Source organism: Borostomias antarcticus (assembly GCF_949987555.1).
Source record: "Borostomias antarcticus genome assembly, chromosome: 4".
NCBI lineage: Eukaryota > Metazoa > Chordata > Actinopteri > Stomiiformes > Stomiidae > Borostomias > Borostomias antarcticus.
Window position 1 is genome coordinate 7,245,282 of NC_140237.1, and position 18,808 is coordinate 7,264,089.

At 44.7% G+C, this 18,808-nt stretch overlaps 1 protein-coding gene across 6 annotated transcripts in view; it reads left to right on the forward strand.

Moving 5' to 3' along the window:
* madd (MAP-kinase activating death domain) overlaps positions 1 to 18,808 on the forward strand; it is an 85,342-nt gene that overhangs the window by 3,624 nt on the left and 62,910 nt on the right. For 5 of the 6 annotated variants that reach the window (XM_084436991.1, XM_084436992.1, XM_084436994.1 and 2 more), the window contains exons 1-3: positions 11,185 to 11,306; positions 15,650 to 15,953; positions 18,592 to 18,723. In XM_084436991.1, coding sequence (XP_084293117.1) covers positions 15,657 to 15,953; positions 18,592 to 18,723 — 429 coding nt within the window. In that variant the 5' untranslated portion in view covers positions 11,185 to 11,306; positions 15,650 to 15,656. Of the gene's footprint in view, positions 1 to 11,184; positions 11,307 to 15,649; positions 15,954 to 18,591; positions 18,724 to 18,808 lie in introns of those variants that run through there. The other variant, XM_084436995.1, reaches the window with a different exon arrangement.

Genomic DNA, 18,808 nt, shown 5'->3' on the forward strand with positions numbered 1-18,808 from the left:
AAATTCTTGTTTCGCAAATGTTTTTTGGTAATTCACAAATAAATTCTTGTTTTACAAATGTATTTTTGTGGTTCACAAATATATTTCAAACTCACAAACATATGCACTGCTTGTATTAACTTGCACCCGAGACACAAACCATTCTGGCGAGAGAGACACGAACCATGAAACTGCTGACACAAATCAAAATTGATTTTGAAACAGATCTACCGTCAACCCTATGATAGTTCTTTTTCATAATGTTTGCAAATATATTTCTGTGATTCACAAATAAATTCTTGTTTCACAAATGTATTTTTGTGGTTCACAAATATATTTCAAACTCACAAACGTGCACCACTTGTATTTACTTGCACCCGAGACACGAACCAGAAATCTATTATGAAACGTTTAGAAAAAATCGACCCTGCCTCATCTCCAGCCAATCAGATTACAAGGCAGCTCCGACCAATCTGTGCGCGGTCTTGTAAACAGCGCGTCTCAGAATCACTTCGAGGACAGCAAGCGAACAAGATGATCTGTGAAGAGCTGCGACCAGTGCAAGCTAACAACTTTCAGGTAAGTTCACGAGTACTTTATTGTGCTGGTTCACCTGACATTGTGTCAGGAAAATTAAAGCCACGTTCATTTGCTACCTGAGATCTCTTTCATGCTAACGTTAGCTAGTTAGCTTGTCACGCTGCCATCGTGTGTCCGTCGTATACTTTTATGTTATCCGACTTAATAATTCAGTGTTCCCTCGATGGAATCATAAACACATTTCCAGGAATTGTAGCTAGCTAACGTTAGCAATTAGCATTATCCAGTCGGAATGAGTTCCCCAAGCTGCTAGCCAGCTTGACGGCAAGTGGCTACAAGAGGAAAATTATTAAAACAGGCAAGTTCGGTAGCCTGAAATCCAGCCTGCTCGCTCCGTTCACCATTTTATTTCTCTGCTTCACAAGTGAAGTGGAAAGTAACCTAAAGTCCTCTGAACTGAGCGAGTCTGGGTTCCATGCTACCGAATTTGGCCGTTTTAAGTATTTTATTTTTCTAGGCAGTCTATATTCTTCAGCCTTCTTGCATGCGTGTCTGACCTAATCCATCTGCATTGAGAATTGTACTTGCTGGTAACATGCTTTTCTCTCATTCTCTCACTCTGAAGACTGCAGAGCCCGCACGTTATTTGTGTTTGTATGGATTGCATTTCTGTCCCCCTTTTTGTCAAGGCAATCCTCCAGGTTCGCAGATTTGACGACCGCGTGACCTGGCTGGTGGTGGCCAAAGGCTCCAGGAGGAGTATCTACTTAAAAACAACTTGGGTGGCTCAGAACATCAGAACCAAAGAGGGGGCAGTGACAAGCGGCGCATCATCACCGACATCTGCAAGCGCAAAGGTCAGTACATGTGCACACACACCAATGTTCTGTTAGCCTTCAGTCTTCTTACATGTCTGTACGTAAATACAGCTACATCGTCTCGACTGCCATTTGCGTCAGTAGATGCCTTGACCTCCTTAGTGTGCGGCGTCTCCTCTCTTCTAGTCTATATGTTTACCGCCTGCCTGCACCTCGGACAGTAGGTGTGCGTTTTCCTCTCCTCTCCTGCTTGACCTCCTTACCCACCAACCTTGCTCAATGTCTTGTCACCAGGCACCACGGAACCCCGTAGACCCCAGGTGCCAGGGCGAGTGGAGATGAAGCTGGAGGTAGAAGGCAGCAAGTCTTAGAACTGAACAGACACTGGGACATTGAACAGAAAAGATATGAATGAAATAAAATGTGTACCAAGTTCCTGTTCTGTTTCTTAATGTGCCTATTTATGCCTTCACTGTCTCCTGTGGGTAAAAATGAATCCATTGTCATAGATGCCATAGGGTACACCTTTCAGTTCTATAAAGTGGAGTAAAGGGTTAGTCTAGGGTGAGTCTTCCGAAGGTTACCTTGTCATAAGCAGCTGGTGAAAATGGACACTTATGTATGTCCTTACATACCCTCCTGTTGTACCTCATCAAACTTACAGTAAGATAAAGTACCTTCTCCCCCCCCCCAACATGGTGTCCCCACATCCTTTAAATTACTTGACTGAGTGACTGATCTTAACTTGTCAGTCATAGACTGTGGCTAGCCTGCTGCGCTGTGGTAAAATGTTTTGCTGGGTAGCACCTCATATCATGGTAGGTTCTCCAGTAACACCTGCAAATCTTAGTCTGAACAAGTCAACACACCATCCATTCCTCAACTGCACTCTTCAACCCTGGAGAACAACAGCACCGGTGAGACCACAAGCATGGTGTTCCTCACAGTAAAATGCTTCTAACACCCTTAGAATGAGTGTGAATGTATCAGCTGAGAATTTAGGGGAAATTGTGTTTACAAGTCTAAAATTCAGAGTGCATTGACATCACATCAGCCATAATTGGGCTATAAGGTGCCCATGTGAAGGTGAATTGAGCATCTACGGTAGTTGTAGAAGATACATTTGACTCCCATTATTTATTTTAATTGTATTGGGAACCTATATGGTGTGATCAAAATCTCCTGTAGCCTACTTCATAAAAAAGGGCAACAAAAAAAGACAAGCCTGGGAATCGAAAGTGTGACTGAAAATGTAAGGTCCCTTCCCTAAGCTCTGGACTTCAATTAATCCCCTAACAAAATAAGAAACTGAAGCTGAGTGACGGAACCCAAAAAAATACGCACACTCATTGGTCGGAGCTGCCTTGTAATCTGATTGGCTGGAGATGAGGCAGGGTAGATTTTTTCTAAATGTTTCATAATAGATTTCTGGTTCGTGTCTCGGTCGCAAGTAAATACAAGTGGTGCAAGTAAATACAAGCGGTGCACATGTTTGTGAGTTTGAAATATATTTGTGAACCACAAAAATACATTTGTGAAACAAGAATTTATTTGTGAATCACCAAAAAACATTTGTGAAACAAGAGACATGCTATATTCAAGCCATGTAAATTCAGCATACCACTCCTGCCGGAATTTACGAGCAGGTAGCTTTTCGTGAGTGGCTTTTGATGGAAATTCCACATTCGGTTGATATGGACTCGATGCCAGGCTTGGCTTTATCCAGACCATGGCAAGGGTCTCTCTCGTTGGCTTCACGTGGCTCGGTGGTAACGGTGGAGCTGCTGGTGCTAGCTTCTTCGCCGTTGGTGATGTTGCTAGTGCTAGTGCTAGCTTCGATAGCCTCTGGAGCACTTCTTCATTCGATTGCACCTGCTGCGGTGTAATTTCAAGTGGTAGTTTCTTCATTAGCATTTCCAGTTTTCTTTTTTTTTTTTATGAAGAAGTGGTCAATTGTTTTTATAGCTCTTTTCTCCATTGTGAGCAGGTTGGCTAGTTGTAGCTTGTTGAGCACTGAGCAGTACAGTCAGATCAAATTTTTTTGCGGTAACAGATCAAACCGGAAATAGTTGAGGTCGACAGACGAGTTCTGCCATTGGGGGATTATGAATATATATATTTTTTAAAGGTAGCCTAGTTTACGTAATAAATACACATTTAAAATGAATGATGACCTAACATAAACTGGTTCAAACCACAATTATGTATTTATTAATTGTGTTAAAGGTATAATATGTAGTATGTGGATTATTTCCCCCATCTAGTGTCTAAAGATAAGAACTGCAACAACACAACGTATTGGTTGCCAAAATGCCAGAGAATGCACTGTTTCAGTCATACTGTGATAAGATCTTCACTCCGAGAGGAACATAACGTTACACTAATCGGTAATCACAATCAAGTATTTCAGAGTGCCATGTAATAAGTTACGTTAGATGCTGTAGTGTGGAGATAACGTTAGGTCTGGCTATGCAGATTCCAAGAAAGTTAACGATAGCTAGTTAGCTAGCTTACCGGTCTAGTAGAAAAGTAACCATGTCACCATGCGACTTTATCCCATGAAACTCCATAAACTCTGTCCAACGAGCAAAGGCTGGCCCGATATTTATCCGACTTTTGCTCCTTCTTCGGTCACTGAGCTTTTGAGATTCGTATCGCACGGTTCGCCGGGGCTCAGGCGGAGAATCAGGACGACAAAACTTGACCATTTTACCAAACGTTTAGCTGAAAAGAATGAGCGGAAGTGGACGGAAAAGCTGCCGTTTTATAGTCGCACACACACTTGATGCTAACCAACATCTATAATGCTGCTAATTCATGGAAGTATACCGTTTGCTGGCTACTGCTAATCTCGCAGTGGTTAAGATAGAATACCTGGCAACCCAGCACGCAGTACCAAAGCTGTAATACTATTGGCTGGTATGATATCAACCGAGTGTTATTGTCGGTCCGTCAAAATTTCATAATGTAATAATTTCAGACAAAATATAATTTTTTATGGAAAAGCAATACTTTTTCTCTGCAGCCTTCGCAAAGCCCTATGGATGTATTATTTGTGAAAAAAATGTTTATTTTAATCCACATATAACATATTATACCTTTAATTAGTAAATTACAACAAAAAAAAATAAATATATTTTTTAAAGAATTTGAGCAGAGTTGGGCAGGCCAATCAGGGGGGGCACCTGCAACCCCCCTATAAAATCGCCCATTGATCAGCCCTGATCACCTCTTTAAAAAGGCAATAGCCTAGCTCTGTTTGATGACAACAAACTGCTACTGCTATAGCTTATATTTTCCAGATATGAAGACAGATGACCATGAGTTAGTGACATTTTTAAATTTTCTGACTGGGAGTGATAATACAAATATTTGCAGCTCATTATGAGACTGTGGCGGAACATACGCCTAAAGCTAGTTGCTTTCCGTACCGTAGCTAGCTAGAGATATTGGCCCCCAAAGCATTTTACAAATTATTTAGTTTTTTCTCATGAATATGCCCAGATCAATCGGCCAGCAATCGGAATCGGCCGATATTCACAAAAAATATGAGATTGTGGAATTCCAATAATGCTTTTAAGTTGCTGATCACGACAACCGATCAATGACGCAAACATCGTGAGCCAATTCATTGTCGCATGCTCGTATGCTTATTAAACTAAAATATATGCCGGCAGTGTGGAAATACTATAAAGTGTGTGAGACAGATGTCACACATGCCATCTGCAATCTGGGCATGGATAAATACCTTGGGGGTATTAAGGTAAAATCCTTCAACACAACTAATTTAATGAGTAGGGGTGGGTCCAATTAATCGATCAATTACTCATGACGGTCAAAGTCGATTTTTGGTCAAATTGTGGTCTTTTTTTCAGTCAAATAAACGTCCTTTAACCAGGCCAGGTCAAGTCTGGCTTATGTGTGTTGGCTGGCTTGTTTCTGTGCGGGACTGGTAGGACGGTAATGTCTGATAAATAAAGATGGGTCTTGTCACCTGGACACAACAGAGCGCGCGGCCTATAGGCTCTTTATTGAAAATAAATTAGTCCTAATGTGGGCACGACAGTGATTTTGAAAGCGCATTTAGGCAGAAATATTTAGAAACTTTTATTTATATATAGCCTAATTTGTATTATTGTTTTTTGTATCAAATGTTTGGTGTGGCGGCAAGGATCTTGCCGTGGCGGTGCGCCACGACAAAACCTTACCAGCGGAAACGCTGTACTAAGCTATCCCCAAGGAATGAGCCTATAACCATACCAGCTGGGCAAGCTGACTTTGCTAGCTACCTAACCTAGCCCTAATGATATTGTCCTGCTCGATTGCTGTGCAACATATCAACTGACCAGTTGTTAAATGTACAGTATTTCACAACACTGGTTATTCTACTCATGAGACAGTCCCAGTCAGCTGACGTTGCTTGCTGTGTGAATAGTTTAGCTACGTACGTTGTGAGGCAAGTGTTGGTGACAAGGACTAACTAACTTGTAGTAGCTAACCTTAGCTAAAGCACTTTGAGAGCATGTGCACAGTAAACCAAGTCCAACTCCTCGGGCCTTGAGTTAGGTAGCTAACACTAGCTAACGTTAGCTAGCTATCATTGGGCTTCATTTCCTGAACTTAGCTTTAGTTTAGCGTGCAGCCAGGTTATGGGGTTACTGTTTACTTCAGATATTACTCTACATTTCAACTACCCCTTCTCAGTCCCGTTGTCACCTTGCGCTCGCTCATGCCAGACAACAGTCCTTTGCTGGTCCATTCACTTTGCCGTCAAAATAAATTGGTGTCAGCCTAGTTAGGAGAGGCGCTCATATTTACAAGTGTCAGATAAACATGAAACTTCACTTACCTAAGCAAACGGGTCGATTTTAACAAATGATGGGTTTTGAAGCCTCGGTGCTACCAATAAATAACTTATTTAGACGCGTTCTGTCTGAGTGAAATTATTTTTCCGAGGTAGTCTTCTTCTGTGGTGGTGGCAATGCTTTGAAGCTTCAACCCATGGATCTGTGGAGTCTTTTTCATTTGATGTTCTGGGACCACTGCCTCTTGTGGTAGCAACATTGAACTGCAGGTCAACAACGCCAACAGGGACAGAGGAAGAGAGGAAGGGAGCGACAAAAAGGATTCCCTCTTCTTGGTGTGTCGGCTTACAGCCAACACACAAAAATATTTAAATTGAACTGAACTAATGTTGCGCATCATCCGTTCTGTAGCGCTATATTGATTGGAATGAGGGCTAAATCACAGCGTCTAAATCAATAGAATTGTGTTCTTTACTTTTTTCATTCAAATAAACACTTATTTTAAAATGGTGGAATCAAATCTTTTGAATGTCGGCCAAAAAACAATTAATCGATTAATCGCTCACCCCTATTAAAGGGCAATGCTCGTTTTTGACAACCTGGACCTTATTTACGACATATTATAAGAAGTTTGACTCACCGAGATCACTTTTGTGTAGTTCGGAGGCCGGTAGAAGAAATTTAAAATCCAGCGCGAGCCAGTATATCCATGTAATGACGGTGATCGGGGCACCGAGAATGCAGTTTCTAAAAATCTATTTTCGGCCGCTAAACGGTTGTTTTCATCAATCAGATTGAATGAATCGACAGTTGAGATTCCTCAACGCGAGCCATTGTTGTGGTTTTCAAATACGGGGTCTTTAGCCTCTGTAATATGATCTTTACACGCCTTTCCCCACTTGCTCCAGCACGCATGCGCACAGGCCAGCGCGCAGACTGGCTATTCTCCGGCTCACATTCTCTGCGCTACGATCGGATTGTTGCTGACGAATGACGATGACAATATTCTCGGCACCAACAACGATCGTAGCGCAGAGAATGTGTTTGGGTTTGAAAAGCTGACCGCTGAGAATGAAAACAAGAAAAGGCAGAGAAATGTCCGCTAACACAAACCACTATAGAGAGCACCCACGCATATAGCCGTGATAGCAAAAGGAGATCACAAGGAAAGTAATGGAGTTTATAGGGCCATTCAGTGTGGTCGAAGACGTGGGATTCCGTAGACTACTCTCTCACATCGAGCCCCGCTACACTCATTTTTCAGATGTAGCCCTACCTGAGCTCTACCAGGCAGTGTATTCACACGTCGATAGCCTTATGAAAGAAAACACTCCTTCCATTCGCTTTACGAGTGATATCTGGAGCTCAGACATCAGCCCCAAATCAATGTTAACTTTGACAGATCAGTGGATTGACACAGACTTCAACATCAGAAAGTCAGTCCCTATGATCTTTGATCATGAAACAAACACGGGGACTTTTCAGTGTCATTTATTTCTTGTCATAACTGTGACACAGAACAGGTGAAATGGGCGGCGACACAGAACACACACACACACACACACACACACACACATACACGCTGAAGCCGCTTTGTCCTCTGCATTTCTCCCATCCAACCTGTCCTCTAGTGGGCAGCCTCATCAGTGATGCCTGGGGACCAAGTCTAGTGCTCAGGTCAGGGACAGGATAGAAGAGCATCTGTTCTTCTGCTTGTTTTTCATATTGTGGTTCTATTTGGAGGGAACCTGAGTGAACATGCGAACTCCACACAGAAAGGCCCGGCCCGGGAGATAGCCCGTGCAGGAATCGAACCCAGGACCTTCTTGATGTGAGGCGATGGTGTAATGCACCGTGCCCAACAATTTGGGGCTCAGTGTCTTGCTCAAGACTGTATTAAAAGGGGAATTAGGCTAAACCACTAGATATATACAGTATATACAGACAGATAGATACAGTATATACAGATACAATACCCTATATCTATATCACCTTTAACAAATGGCACTTGCCGTGCTCTTTCACCACAGTAGTGTACAGATAAGCCTATATGACAGAGCTGAGCCATCTTTTAAGTGATAGTAGCTCACCAAAAGGCCTTCTGAGTTCTGCACTGAAGCTTTTGTACCTGATACACTGCACACCTTCGTTAAGTGTTGATTTAACACCAACTGGCATCTCAGGTGTGTCTGGAATATCTGATACTAGGCATCTCAGGTGTGTCTGGGAATATCTGATATGTGTGTCTGGGAATATCTGATACTAGGCAAGAAAACGTGAGGGATTGCCTGCTGTCATGGTCTAAATCCCTAGTTCAGGGATTCAGGTACTGTATTCCCTAGTCTTGTGCTGCCAGACTTTCGAGATCTCCATTGAAAATCGTCACTAGAACAGCGACGAAAACCGATACTGACTCATGAGTCTAGGTATTCCCTTGATGTTTTTTGGGAACGCGAGGGCAATCCCAATGTTTTCAGTGCCCAAGATCAGCCAACAGCACTAGTGCAAACAAACACCTGTGGACACATGGAAATGATGCTGACTTCTAACATGTCTCACGTGGAAGGTCAGGTTTCTACAGCTACGTAGGCCTAATCCCTACAGGCTTGCTGGGACACGCCTAGTTGTTGTTTTTCGAATGAGTGGCTAATATAACATCATGGCCTTTGTAAGTCTCCAGAGTGCTGACAGGTGCACTGTGCCTCTGAGCTGATTAGTCTACTGGTGGTGTACCTTTGGGCAACTTTGGAGTAGACAATATTTGGCCATACGTGTATAGGATAATTAATAATCAACTAATTACTCAAAACCACACCTACTTAACTGTAATTCTGTATTTTTAAAGTCTTATGTACCTAAATTAGACGGAACACGAGACACTGAATAATGTCGTTTCATTTCATTATTTAGGACTCCTAATTCACATATGCAAGCTGCTGAACATGTAAAATGTTACTCTTTTATTTTTTGTGGTCTGCATAATCTGATGTTCGCTCACCATGAAGCCATGAACTCGAAGGAAATACATAGAGATGTGGAACTAATAGCCATACACTGCAGTCTGGGCCGATAGTGCAATTATTCTCCCAGAAGATCTCTCACCCTGGCCCTGGGTCCTAGCCTGGTATGACCATCCCCATCTAGCGAGCTCACTGCTTCGCTCCGCAATATCGGTCTGGCCTTCGCCCCATAGAGAGCGATTACGTGGGCGGGGGTACAAACACCTTCAGCCAATCAGCGTTCAGCAAACATTTGCCAAATCCAGTCGGAAGAACGGCAAAAATGTCTTTTCCACCGAGAAACTCCGCTAGTGCCTTGTTCTTTTTACGTGTTGTGATTAAGTCTATTTCTGCAATAACTGCACTTATAGCTGCGTTTATTCTTCTAACGTTAACATTGCCACTTGTTGCTTCGGGAGCCGCCATGTTTGTTTTGCAAGCAGCAGGGACACGAACCAATCAGTGGCTGTTTTCCACTGTGGTACAGAACAGCAGTTAAAACGCAGTCCCTGATTGGCCCGGTATGGTCTGGATTTTGGGATAATCGCTTTGGAGGAGGCGAAGGCCAGACCGTTCTGCGTTAGTGAGACAGAATGTGCGAGAACGGGATGGTCGTTCCAGGCTACCTGACCCTTTTAGCATCGAACCTCATCAGAGAGCTCCTACTGAAAAGTTGTTATAGGCCCAATACTAATAACTCAAACAGGAAGAAGGGTCAAGTAGTTCCTGTGGTTAAGTTAAGCTGCAACCCAAAAGGAGATCAAGTAATGTTCCAATGACAGTCTCATGTGCAACTGGTTCTGTTTTTGAATAGCAATTGTTTGAAGTCTTCACCAGGTTAAATGTTAATATTTGGCTTTTTAAGCTAAATGTATAGGCTTTGAAGAGACAATGAAGATAATAAAACATTAAGAGAATAAAACATTAAGAGACCTAATCTATCTCAATTAATAATGTCTATTCAGAATCAGAACAAATAGTGAACATACTTCTGCTCTTGTATTGAAGGTATAATCTTTGTGTTTTGTTATTTTACAGGTATTTCCATTTCATTTTGTGAACGGTCACAATGAATTCCATGGGCCTGGATTCCCCTCCTATGCCTAGATGTGCCACATCATGATTGTATAATCGCTGATTGATTCAAGAGATTATATATTCTGAGTTGCCATGACTTAAGGACATCCTCATTACAAGATGGAGAAAAAGAAAATGTGTCCCCGTTTACTGGACTACCTGGTGGTAGTCGGAGCCAGGTAAGATCTCAACACGCTCTTGTTTGGGGAGTATTTAGTAGCAGAGTTAAGACTACTTCTTATGTCATTATGAACATGGTTCGGTTCCTACTGGTCTGGGCTGAGTTTCCCCGAGGCATCGTAGCGCTACGTTCATCGTAGCGCTATGATGAACGCCGTAGCTTACGATGGAACGTAGCGCTACGATGCCTCTGGGAAACTCAGCCCAGGCCTCTCTGTCTAGCTGTCAGACACCCTAACGCCCCCCTCTCCCCCTCCTGCTCCCAGGCAGCCCAGCAGTGACAGTGCGGCCCAGACGCCCCAGCTGCTCCGCCGCTACCCCCTGGAGGACCACCCGGACTTCCCCCTCCCTCCGGACGTGGTGTTCTTCTGCCAGCCGGAGGGCTGTCTGAGCGTGCGCCAGCGCCGCGTCAGCCTGCGCGACGACGCCTCCTTCGTCTTCACGCTCACAGACAAGGACTCTGGAATCACTCGTTACGGCATCTGTGTCAACTTCTACCGCTCCTTCCAGCGGGGACACCACCGTAGCCGGGGAGACAAGTCCTCGTGCGCGGACACGATATCCCAGCTGGCGGAGACCAGCGAGGGCTCGGACGGCAGCGGGGGAGGGCCACCCTCGTCCTCGCTGGCCCCACTGAGCGGCGCAGACACACAGGGTCCCCCTGCGGCCGGCACGGACCCCGGACCCCCCGACGGGGAGCCGAACGCTGGCAGGTCCCCACGGCATAAACGCAACGCCGCCAAGATGGCGAACCGGAACCGCAATAGCACCCTGACGTCACTCTGCATCCTCAGCCATTACCCGTTCTTCTCCACGTTCAGGGAGTGCCTGTATATTCTCAAGAGGCTGGTGGACTACTGCAGTCAGAGGTTGACTCAGCGAGCTGGGCTCCCTCGCGCTACCCAGAGGTGAGACCCACCATTTTATACTCCGTCTTAAAGGGACACTTTACCTTTATGGTTTACTTTGTTTTATTGATAGAGTTTTGAGTTGTAATAAATGAAGTTGAATTATGACCTGATTTACTATAATAATTGCAGGCACTTTGATGGTGTTCCTGCACATGAAAAAAACTGGCTTCACACATGCATAATATGTAAGACCAGTACACTGTTGCAGGACACATATTGGGTTTGAGCGTTACAACAGTCACCACTTTATCTTGCTCTGCACTGCCAAAAACACATTTGTTTAGCCATTGAAGTCATTACCTTTCAACTGAGGCTGTTTTTATTAAGATTCTCCCAGCTCCATTTCAAGCAGATGGGTTAACCACTTCTCTTTTAAGGGGAGGAAACAAGAGGTTGGGAAAATACCAGGGGCCTCATTTATAAAACTGTGCTGAGAATCCACTTTAGCAAGGTTGCATATTAAGGAAGTTTGAAAAAATATGCACGAAAATATTCTGATTCATAACACGGCGTGTATCACTTCCCAGTTTCCCATTATTAATTACAATCAACCCTAAACTTGTGGCGCACATGAACGCGTCTTGTCCCACCCTTTTTAACACCCATGCCTATGAATGGTCAGTCAACCACTCCATTCAACCATTTGTAAATAGCGCATAACTGCACGACGGCAATGGCGGTGATACCCAACGTGAAATAGAAGTTACTGTAGCGGAGGTTGAAGCAAACCGAAGATCATAGGTACAGTGCCGATCCGCACCACTGTGAGAACAATATTATAATATGAAACGGAGGTGTCGAAAACGGCATCAGTTTAGACACAATTTGTCCTACTTTTCACCTTATTATTAATGAGAATGTCATTACATGCAAGTTCTGTATTGTGTTAATCATTTGGGAGTTCTGCCATGAAACTTTACAGGCCTGGAGAGGGGTTATCCGGGCAAACAGGAGACAGCTGTTCCACTATATAACACACAGGATCAAAATTAATTTTTCCTATGACAATGTCTTGAGCAGAGAATACACTTATTTTGAATGTATCTATTACACTCAGCTGGTAGCCTCTTTATAGCTGACATTCCAAAGTGACAGTGTGAGTGTCATATGCTGTCATCATTTCACACACGGAAAATGACCTCACCTTCGTAGTGGCGTACGCTGCATTTCCTCTCTTAACCGCACATGCATGATACTTGAGTACTAAATTACAATTGGAAGTGCGTGGGCGTTACAGGTCACTGACCCCAATTCCAGAGACCCTTGGCTCTACTACTAGTAATTTACACTGCCCACACAAAACTCAAAACAAAACATCCTTTATTACATTTGTTCAACTTGTGAATACGGCCGTTTACATAATGCTGTATAGAAGCGTTAAACAGAAATATGTACACGATAATGCAAGAACATACGGGCGTTTACAGAAATTAATCTAAAGGAAATAATACACAAGAAGATAAAGAAGCAGTACTTATTTATTTATTAATTTACAAAGTCTATCGCCATAGGCCAAGTCAGACATGGCCTCCATGAACTGGAGCTCACAGTGGTAGAAATGAGGTTTAGCACCCTGAAAAGTGCATCTTGACTAATCCTTGGGTGTAGCTGCTTAGGTTGTGGTGTTTACTACCATCTCTCAGTAGCTGGAGGGAGGGAGGGAGGCTGCTGCCTTGGGTTAATAAAGACCTCACTATCTTGACATTCTGGCTGTGGTACGACAACAACAGAAACCCAGGGACTAGTTGCGTGACGGCCGGGAGGGTCTGTGCTGTGATGGCGCTGACAGATTGGGGTCTCGGGCTGCTTTGCGGAGCAGCTGCAGGGAGCGGGGAGGGGCCTCTGAAGGGGAATGATTCATCTGTCTTTTCCCAGTCACTCACTCCAAACAGGGCTTCATAACTGCCGTGGGCATGTAGAGCGGAGGGCTTGCTGTCAGTTTATCGGAGGCCACTCAAAAAATGTACTCAAAAAATGTTTGTGTCTCATTAACTGAAACACAGCAGCATATTATGGAATTCAGTGGGATGGTGATTTGTTAGGGGCTTGATGGTTAGGATTAAATACCTAGGAGGGGGGGGTGTGTGTGTGTGTGGGGGGGGGGGGGGGGCGCGGGGGGACTGGGGTTTAATCTAGGGGTGGGTGTAAATTCTGTGCAAAGGTCAGTTCTGGGGACTGTTTAAAGGGACAATTGCTTGTGTCCATTCCATTCCAAGTAAGTTTTTAACATTGATGGAATTAAGGTTTTTTAACGTTTAGTGCCATCTCACCTGGCCTTCTCTTTCTTCTCCTTTCCTCGCTTCACCATCTCTTGCCTCTTCAATCTCAGGTGCCCCTCCATAATGTTGCACGGTGTATCGATACTAGGAAAGTACCGCGATACTCTGTCGTCAAAAACGGTACAATACCCAAATTTAAAGTATCGATACTTTAAGAAAGACAGTGTTTTAATAAGAGCCGTATATATTGAGTCGCGTTCATGCGACAGTGAAGCCGTGATTGTTTGTAGGCTAATAGCGCTCTGCTTCTCTCTCCCAAGATCCCCGAGTCACGGGGCAGTATGTGTGTGTGTGTGTGTGTGCGCTCTCTCTCTCCTCGCTCTCTCACTCTGCAGCGAGCAGCGCAACAGTTTCCCCCTCGTGCACGCAGCATGTTCGAGAGGACGGTAGCTAACCTGAGATGGCTACAAGTACAAATGTCGACCGTCCACAGCTCGTCGATAAAGCTGAAATCTGGCATATTTTGCTTACAGAGCCGACAGTGAGGGCGAGCCCACGGACATTACAAAGCCCATCTGTAAACGATGGTACAAATCTATACAAACCAAGGGAGCCAATACGACCAACCTGGCAAACGGGTTGCAGACAGACATGCCGACTTACACAAACAATTCAAAGAGCGACAGGTTAGCGAATGTGATAGAAGATAAGACACACACAGCAGCGACACCAATACTGAATACATCCAAAGGATATTTAGCCTAACTTATGTTTGAGAGCCTAGCTCTCTACCTAGCGCACGTGTGACAAAAAAAATCAATACCTGCTCCGACCTCCTAGGGCGAGAAAACTGTTAACCGTGAGACAATTATCTCTTCTGATAATTTGGAATAGCAAAAATGCTTCAATAGGCCTGGGTTAATTAATAATAATAACAATAGTAATAATAGTAATAAGCTTTTCAAGTTATTCTGATTATCTCACAGTTTGCAACAACATAATTTATTGAATTCTCCCCACACAGACAAACAGATGCCAGCACAATCCCAAACCATCCAGTCGAGGCAGCCTTCCCTTCCAGCTGTGTTTGAAAGCTACAGGAAATATGATAAAGACTTAAAAGATGCAAAAAGACTGAACAGAGCACTAAAGAATTCCAACAATTTAAAGTTCCATGTCCTGTCATCTATTATTCCATTACTCAATCTGTCTTGATGAATCGCTAGTTGTGCTTACATAGAGCATAGGCCTGTTGTGGTTTTCACATGCCATGATCTTTAGAAACGTCTTTCGAAACGAAATAGCTTCCTCACTTGCTCCAGCACGCATTCGCACAGCGCGCAATCGTTGCTCCAGCACGCTGTGCGCATGCGTGCTGGAGCAAGTGAGGAAGCTATTTCGTGTCTAAAGACGTTTCTAAAGATCATATTACAGAGGCATGTGAAAACCACAACAGGCCTATGCTCTATGTAAGCACAACTAGCGATTCATCAAGACAGATTGATGAAAACAACCGTTTCGCGGCAGAAAATAGATTTTTAGAAACTGCATTCTAAGTGCCCCGACCACCGGCATTACATGGATATACTGGCTCGCGCTGGATTTTAAATTTCTTCTACATGTCTCCGTAACTACACCAAAGTGATCTCGGTGAGTCAAACATCTTATAATATGTCGTAAATAAGGTCCAGGTTGTCAAAAACGAGCATTGTCCTTTAAGCTGCTGAACGCAGAGTACCTTTCTTGAATGAAGAGTTTGCATCTGCATCTATTTTGCACAAACCACATGTCGGTTGCCCTTGTTGGTATTTAGGTACATTCGTGGAATGTAATTTGCTATGTGCAAAGCACTTTATTTTATTTATTCTTCTACTTCTTCCCGTTTTTATTCTTGTATTTATTCTGCTTTTATTTCAAATATTTTTTTGTGCTTGTATTCTTATTGAATATTTTATTCTGCTCTCTGCCTAACTTTATGCCATTTATCGTGTTCCCTCTGTCACTGATGATGATTGTGCAATATGAATGTGTATATGTACTCAGTGGACTGTAGAAACTGAATTGCCCTTCGGGGACAAGTAAAGCTATCTCTATCTGTATCTGTATCTCTTGTGTGTGTAGGGACACCATGTGGCGCGTGTTCACGGGCGCTCTGTCGGTGGAGGAGAAGGGCAGCCAGCTGTTGGCCGACGTGCGGGAGATCGAGTCCTGGGTGTACCGGCTGCTGCGCTCGCCCGTGCCCATGGCGGGGATGCGGCGCGTGGACGTCGAGGTGCTGCCCCACGAGATGCAGCCTGCGCTCACCTTCGCCCTGCCGGACTCCTCGCGCTTCTCCATGGTGGACTTCCCCCTGCACCTGCCCCTGGAGCTGCTGGGCGTGGAGGCCTGTCTGCAGGTGCTCAGCTGTATCCTGCTGGAGCACAAGGTGAGGATGGAGCCGGGAGCCCTGAACGTACAAATCATATGTGAACAGTTCAATGTGTCAACTTCTATGGTGTCGGTGACATCGTTTATACATCAAACCGTTTACTATCTACAGTATACAGTATAATGTATGATAGCTTCATACATTACATTACATTACATTACAGTCATTTAGCAGACGCTTTTATCCAAAGCGACTAACAATAATTGCATTTAACGTAGGAAGAGCCAATGTTCTTCTACTTGCCAGAACTCACAAGTGCATCTTCTCTCTAAAACAAGTGACTAAGAGCATAATCTAGTGCTGAAGGCAAAAGTGCAAGAATCCCAATCTAAAGTACAGTGCAATATAATATAATACAATAAGTGCTTAGGCGGGAGGGTTGTTGTAGTACTTCTTGAAGAGATGAGTTTTGAGCCTGCGACGAAAGATGGGCAGCGACTCTGCTGTCCTGACATCAGTGGGCAGTTCATTCCACCACTGCGGGGCCAGGACAGAGAAGAGCTGTGACCGTGTCGATCGACCGCAGGAGCCTCGGAGTGACGGGGCAACCAGTCGCCCTGAGGTAGCAGAGCGTAGCGGTCGGGGGGGGGGGGTGTAGGGTTTGACCAACTAAGGACTAACAGCACACTCATTCTGCAGCCACTGCTCTAAATCCACAACCACATCCTAGTCACATTTCTGTTTCCTTATCTGACTGTCACACAAACCCCGCCCGCTTTTACTGTCATCATTCTTTACCAGCCTCTTTTTCTCTTACTGTTACCAAACAAACCCCGCCCCTTCACACTGTCACTGCTTTTCCTCCAGCCCCTTTTACCTCTCTGAATACCTGCAGTGACCAGTCTAGTGCGCTCCCAGTCTAGTGCACTACCAGTCTAGTGCGCTCCTAGTCTAGTGCACTCCCAGTCTAGTGCTCTCCCAGTCTAGTGCTCTCCCAGTCTAGTGCTCTCCCAGTCTAGTGCGCTCCCAGTCTAGTGCGCTCCCAGTCTAGTGCGCTCCCAGTCTAGTGCACTCCCAGTCTAGTGCACTTCCAGTCTAGTGCTCTCCCAGTCTAGTGCGCTCCCAGTCTAGTGCACTCCCAGTCTAGTGCGCTACCAGTCTAGTGCACTCCTAGTCTAGTGCACTCCCAGTCTAGTGCGCTACCAGTCTAGTGCGCTCCCAGTCTAGTGCTCTCCCAGTCTAGTGCGCTACCAGTCTAGTGCTCTCCCAGTCTAGTGCTCTCCCAGTCTAGGGCACTCCCAGTCTAGTGCGCTACCAGTCTAGTGCTCTCCCAGTCTAGTGCGCTCCCAGTCTAGTGCTCTCCCAGTCTAGTGCGCTACCAGTCTAGTGCACTCCCAGTCTAGTGCTCTCCCAGTCTAGTGCACTCCCAGTCTAGTGCACTACCAGTCTAGTGCACTTCCAGTCTAGTGCACTCCCAGTCTAGTGCTCTCCCAGTCTAGTGCGCTTCCAGTCTAGTGCACTCCCAGTCTAGTGCGCTCCCAGTCTAGTGCTCTCCCAGTCTAGTGCACTCCCAGTCTAGTGCTCTCCCAGTCTAGTGCTGTCCCAGTCTAGTGCGCTCCTAGTCTAGTGCTCTCCCAGTCTAGTGCGCTCCCAGTCTAGTGCGCTCCCAGTCTAGTGCACTCCCAGTCTAGTGCTCTCCCAGTCTAGTGCTCTCCCAGTCTAGTGCTCTCCCAGTCTAGTGCTCTCCCAGTCTAGTGCGCTCCCAGTCTAATGCACTCCCAGTCTAGTGCTCTACCAGTCTAGTGCTCTCCCAGTCTAGTGCTCTACCAGTCTAGTGCTCTCCCAGTCTAGTGCTCTCCCAGTCTAGTGCGCTCCCAGTCTAGTGCTCTCCCAGTCTAGTGCGCTCCCTCCCTTCCCCCACCTGCTCTTTTGCTTGTAAGGACAGTATGTGGTGTTGCCCTTGGAACATGCTTCTCCTGCTGTTCCTGGGGGAACGTTGCTCCATCTTGTGGTTCACCTAACAAACACCGATGTGAGGCTGTGGCTCAGCCTGTTAAATCTGTGGCTGAAAAATAAAGCTACTCTCATACAGTATGTGTTCCTCATTGAATGATTTCTTTGAGTTATTGTATCCACCTGGCATGCTCATTATTTCTAATGATGTTTAGACCTTTATTCTACAGTAAGACGCATGTAGGTAAACCTCTTAAAACCTTTTTATTTAACCTCTATCCAACTAAGTGGAACTGGATCATTGAGAATGAACACTGCTTGATATCTAAACCGCACACACACAACTACTCGTTTTTTGTTTTGTCTACTGATCAAGTGAAGTCCTTTTTGTTAAGTCTACCAGTACTGATCATGGGAATACATGTTTTGTCTACTGATCGGTGGTGACCTTGAAGGGCTGGTTTTATAGACACTTTGTTTAGATCCTAGATTTAACAGCATGTCAATGGAGATCGGCATTGTGATAACTTCAAATTCCTAGATTAGGTTTAGCCAAACTGATCTTTTTTCAAGATAAAGATTCTTGCTGAAAAATTATTCAAATATTCAGTTCTAGACAGGATGCTAAATGACAGTACAGTATTATAGTGAACAGACCCAGTATTGTGGACAATTAACACATTTCAAGGTTAAAATAAACATTCTTGTGTATGGTGTTGTTTGAATCGGCTATGTTTTCCAGGTGGTTCTTCAGTCGCGAGATTACAACGCCTTGTCGATGAGTGTCATGGCGTTCGTGGCCATGATCTACCCTCTGGAGTACATGTTCCCTGTCATCCCCTTGCTGCCCACCTGCATGGCCTCTGCCGAACAAGTAAAACAAATCAAATCCGTTTTCATATTTTTTAGTGATTGTGGTGTTATTAGTTGAAGACTTTTTGAAGTGAAGAAGTGAAGAC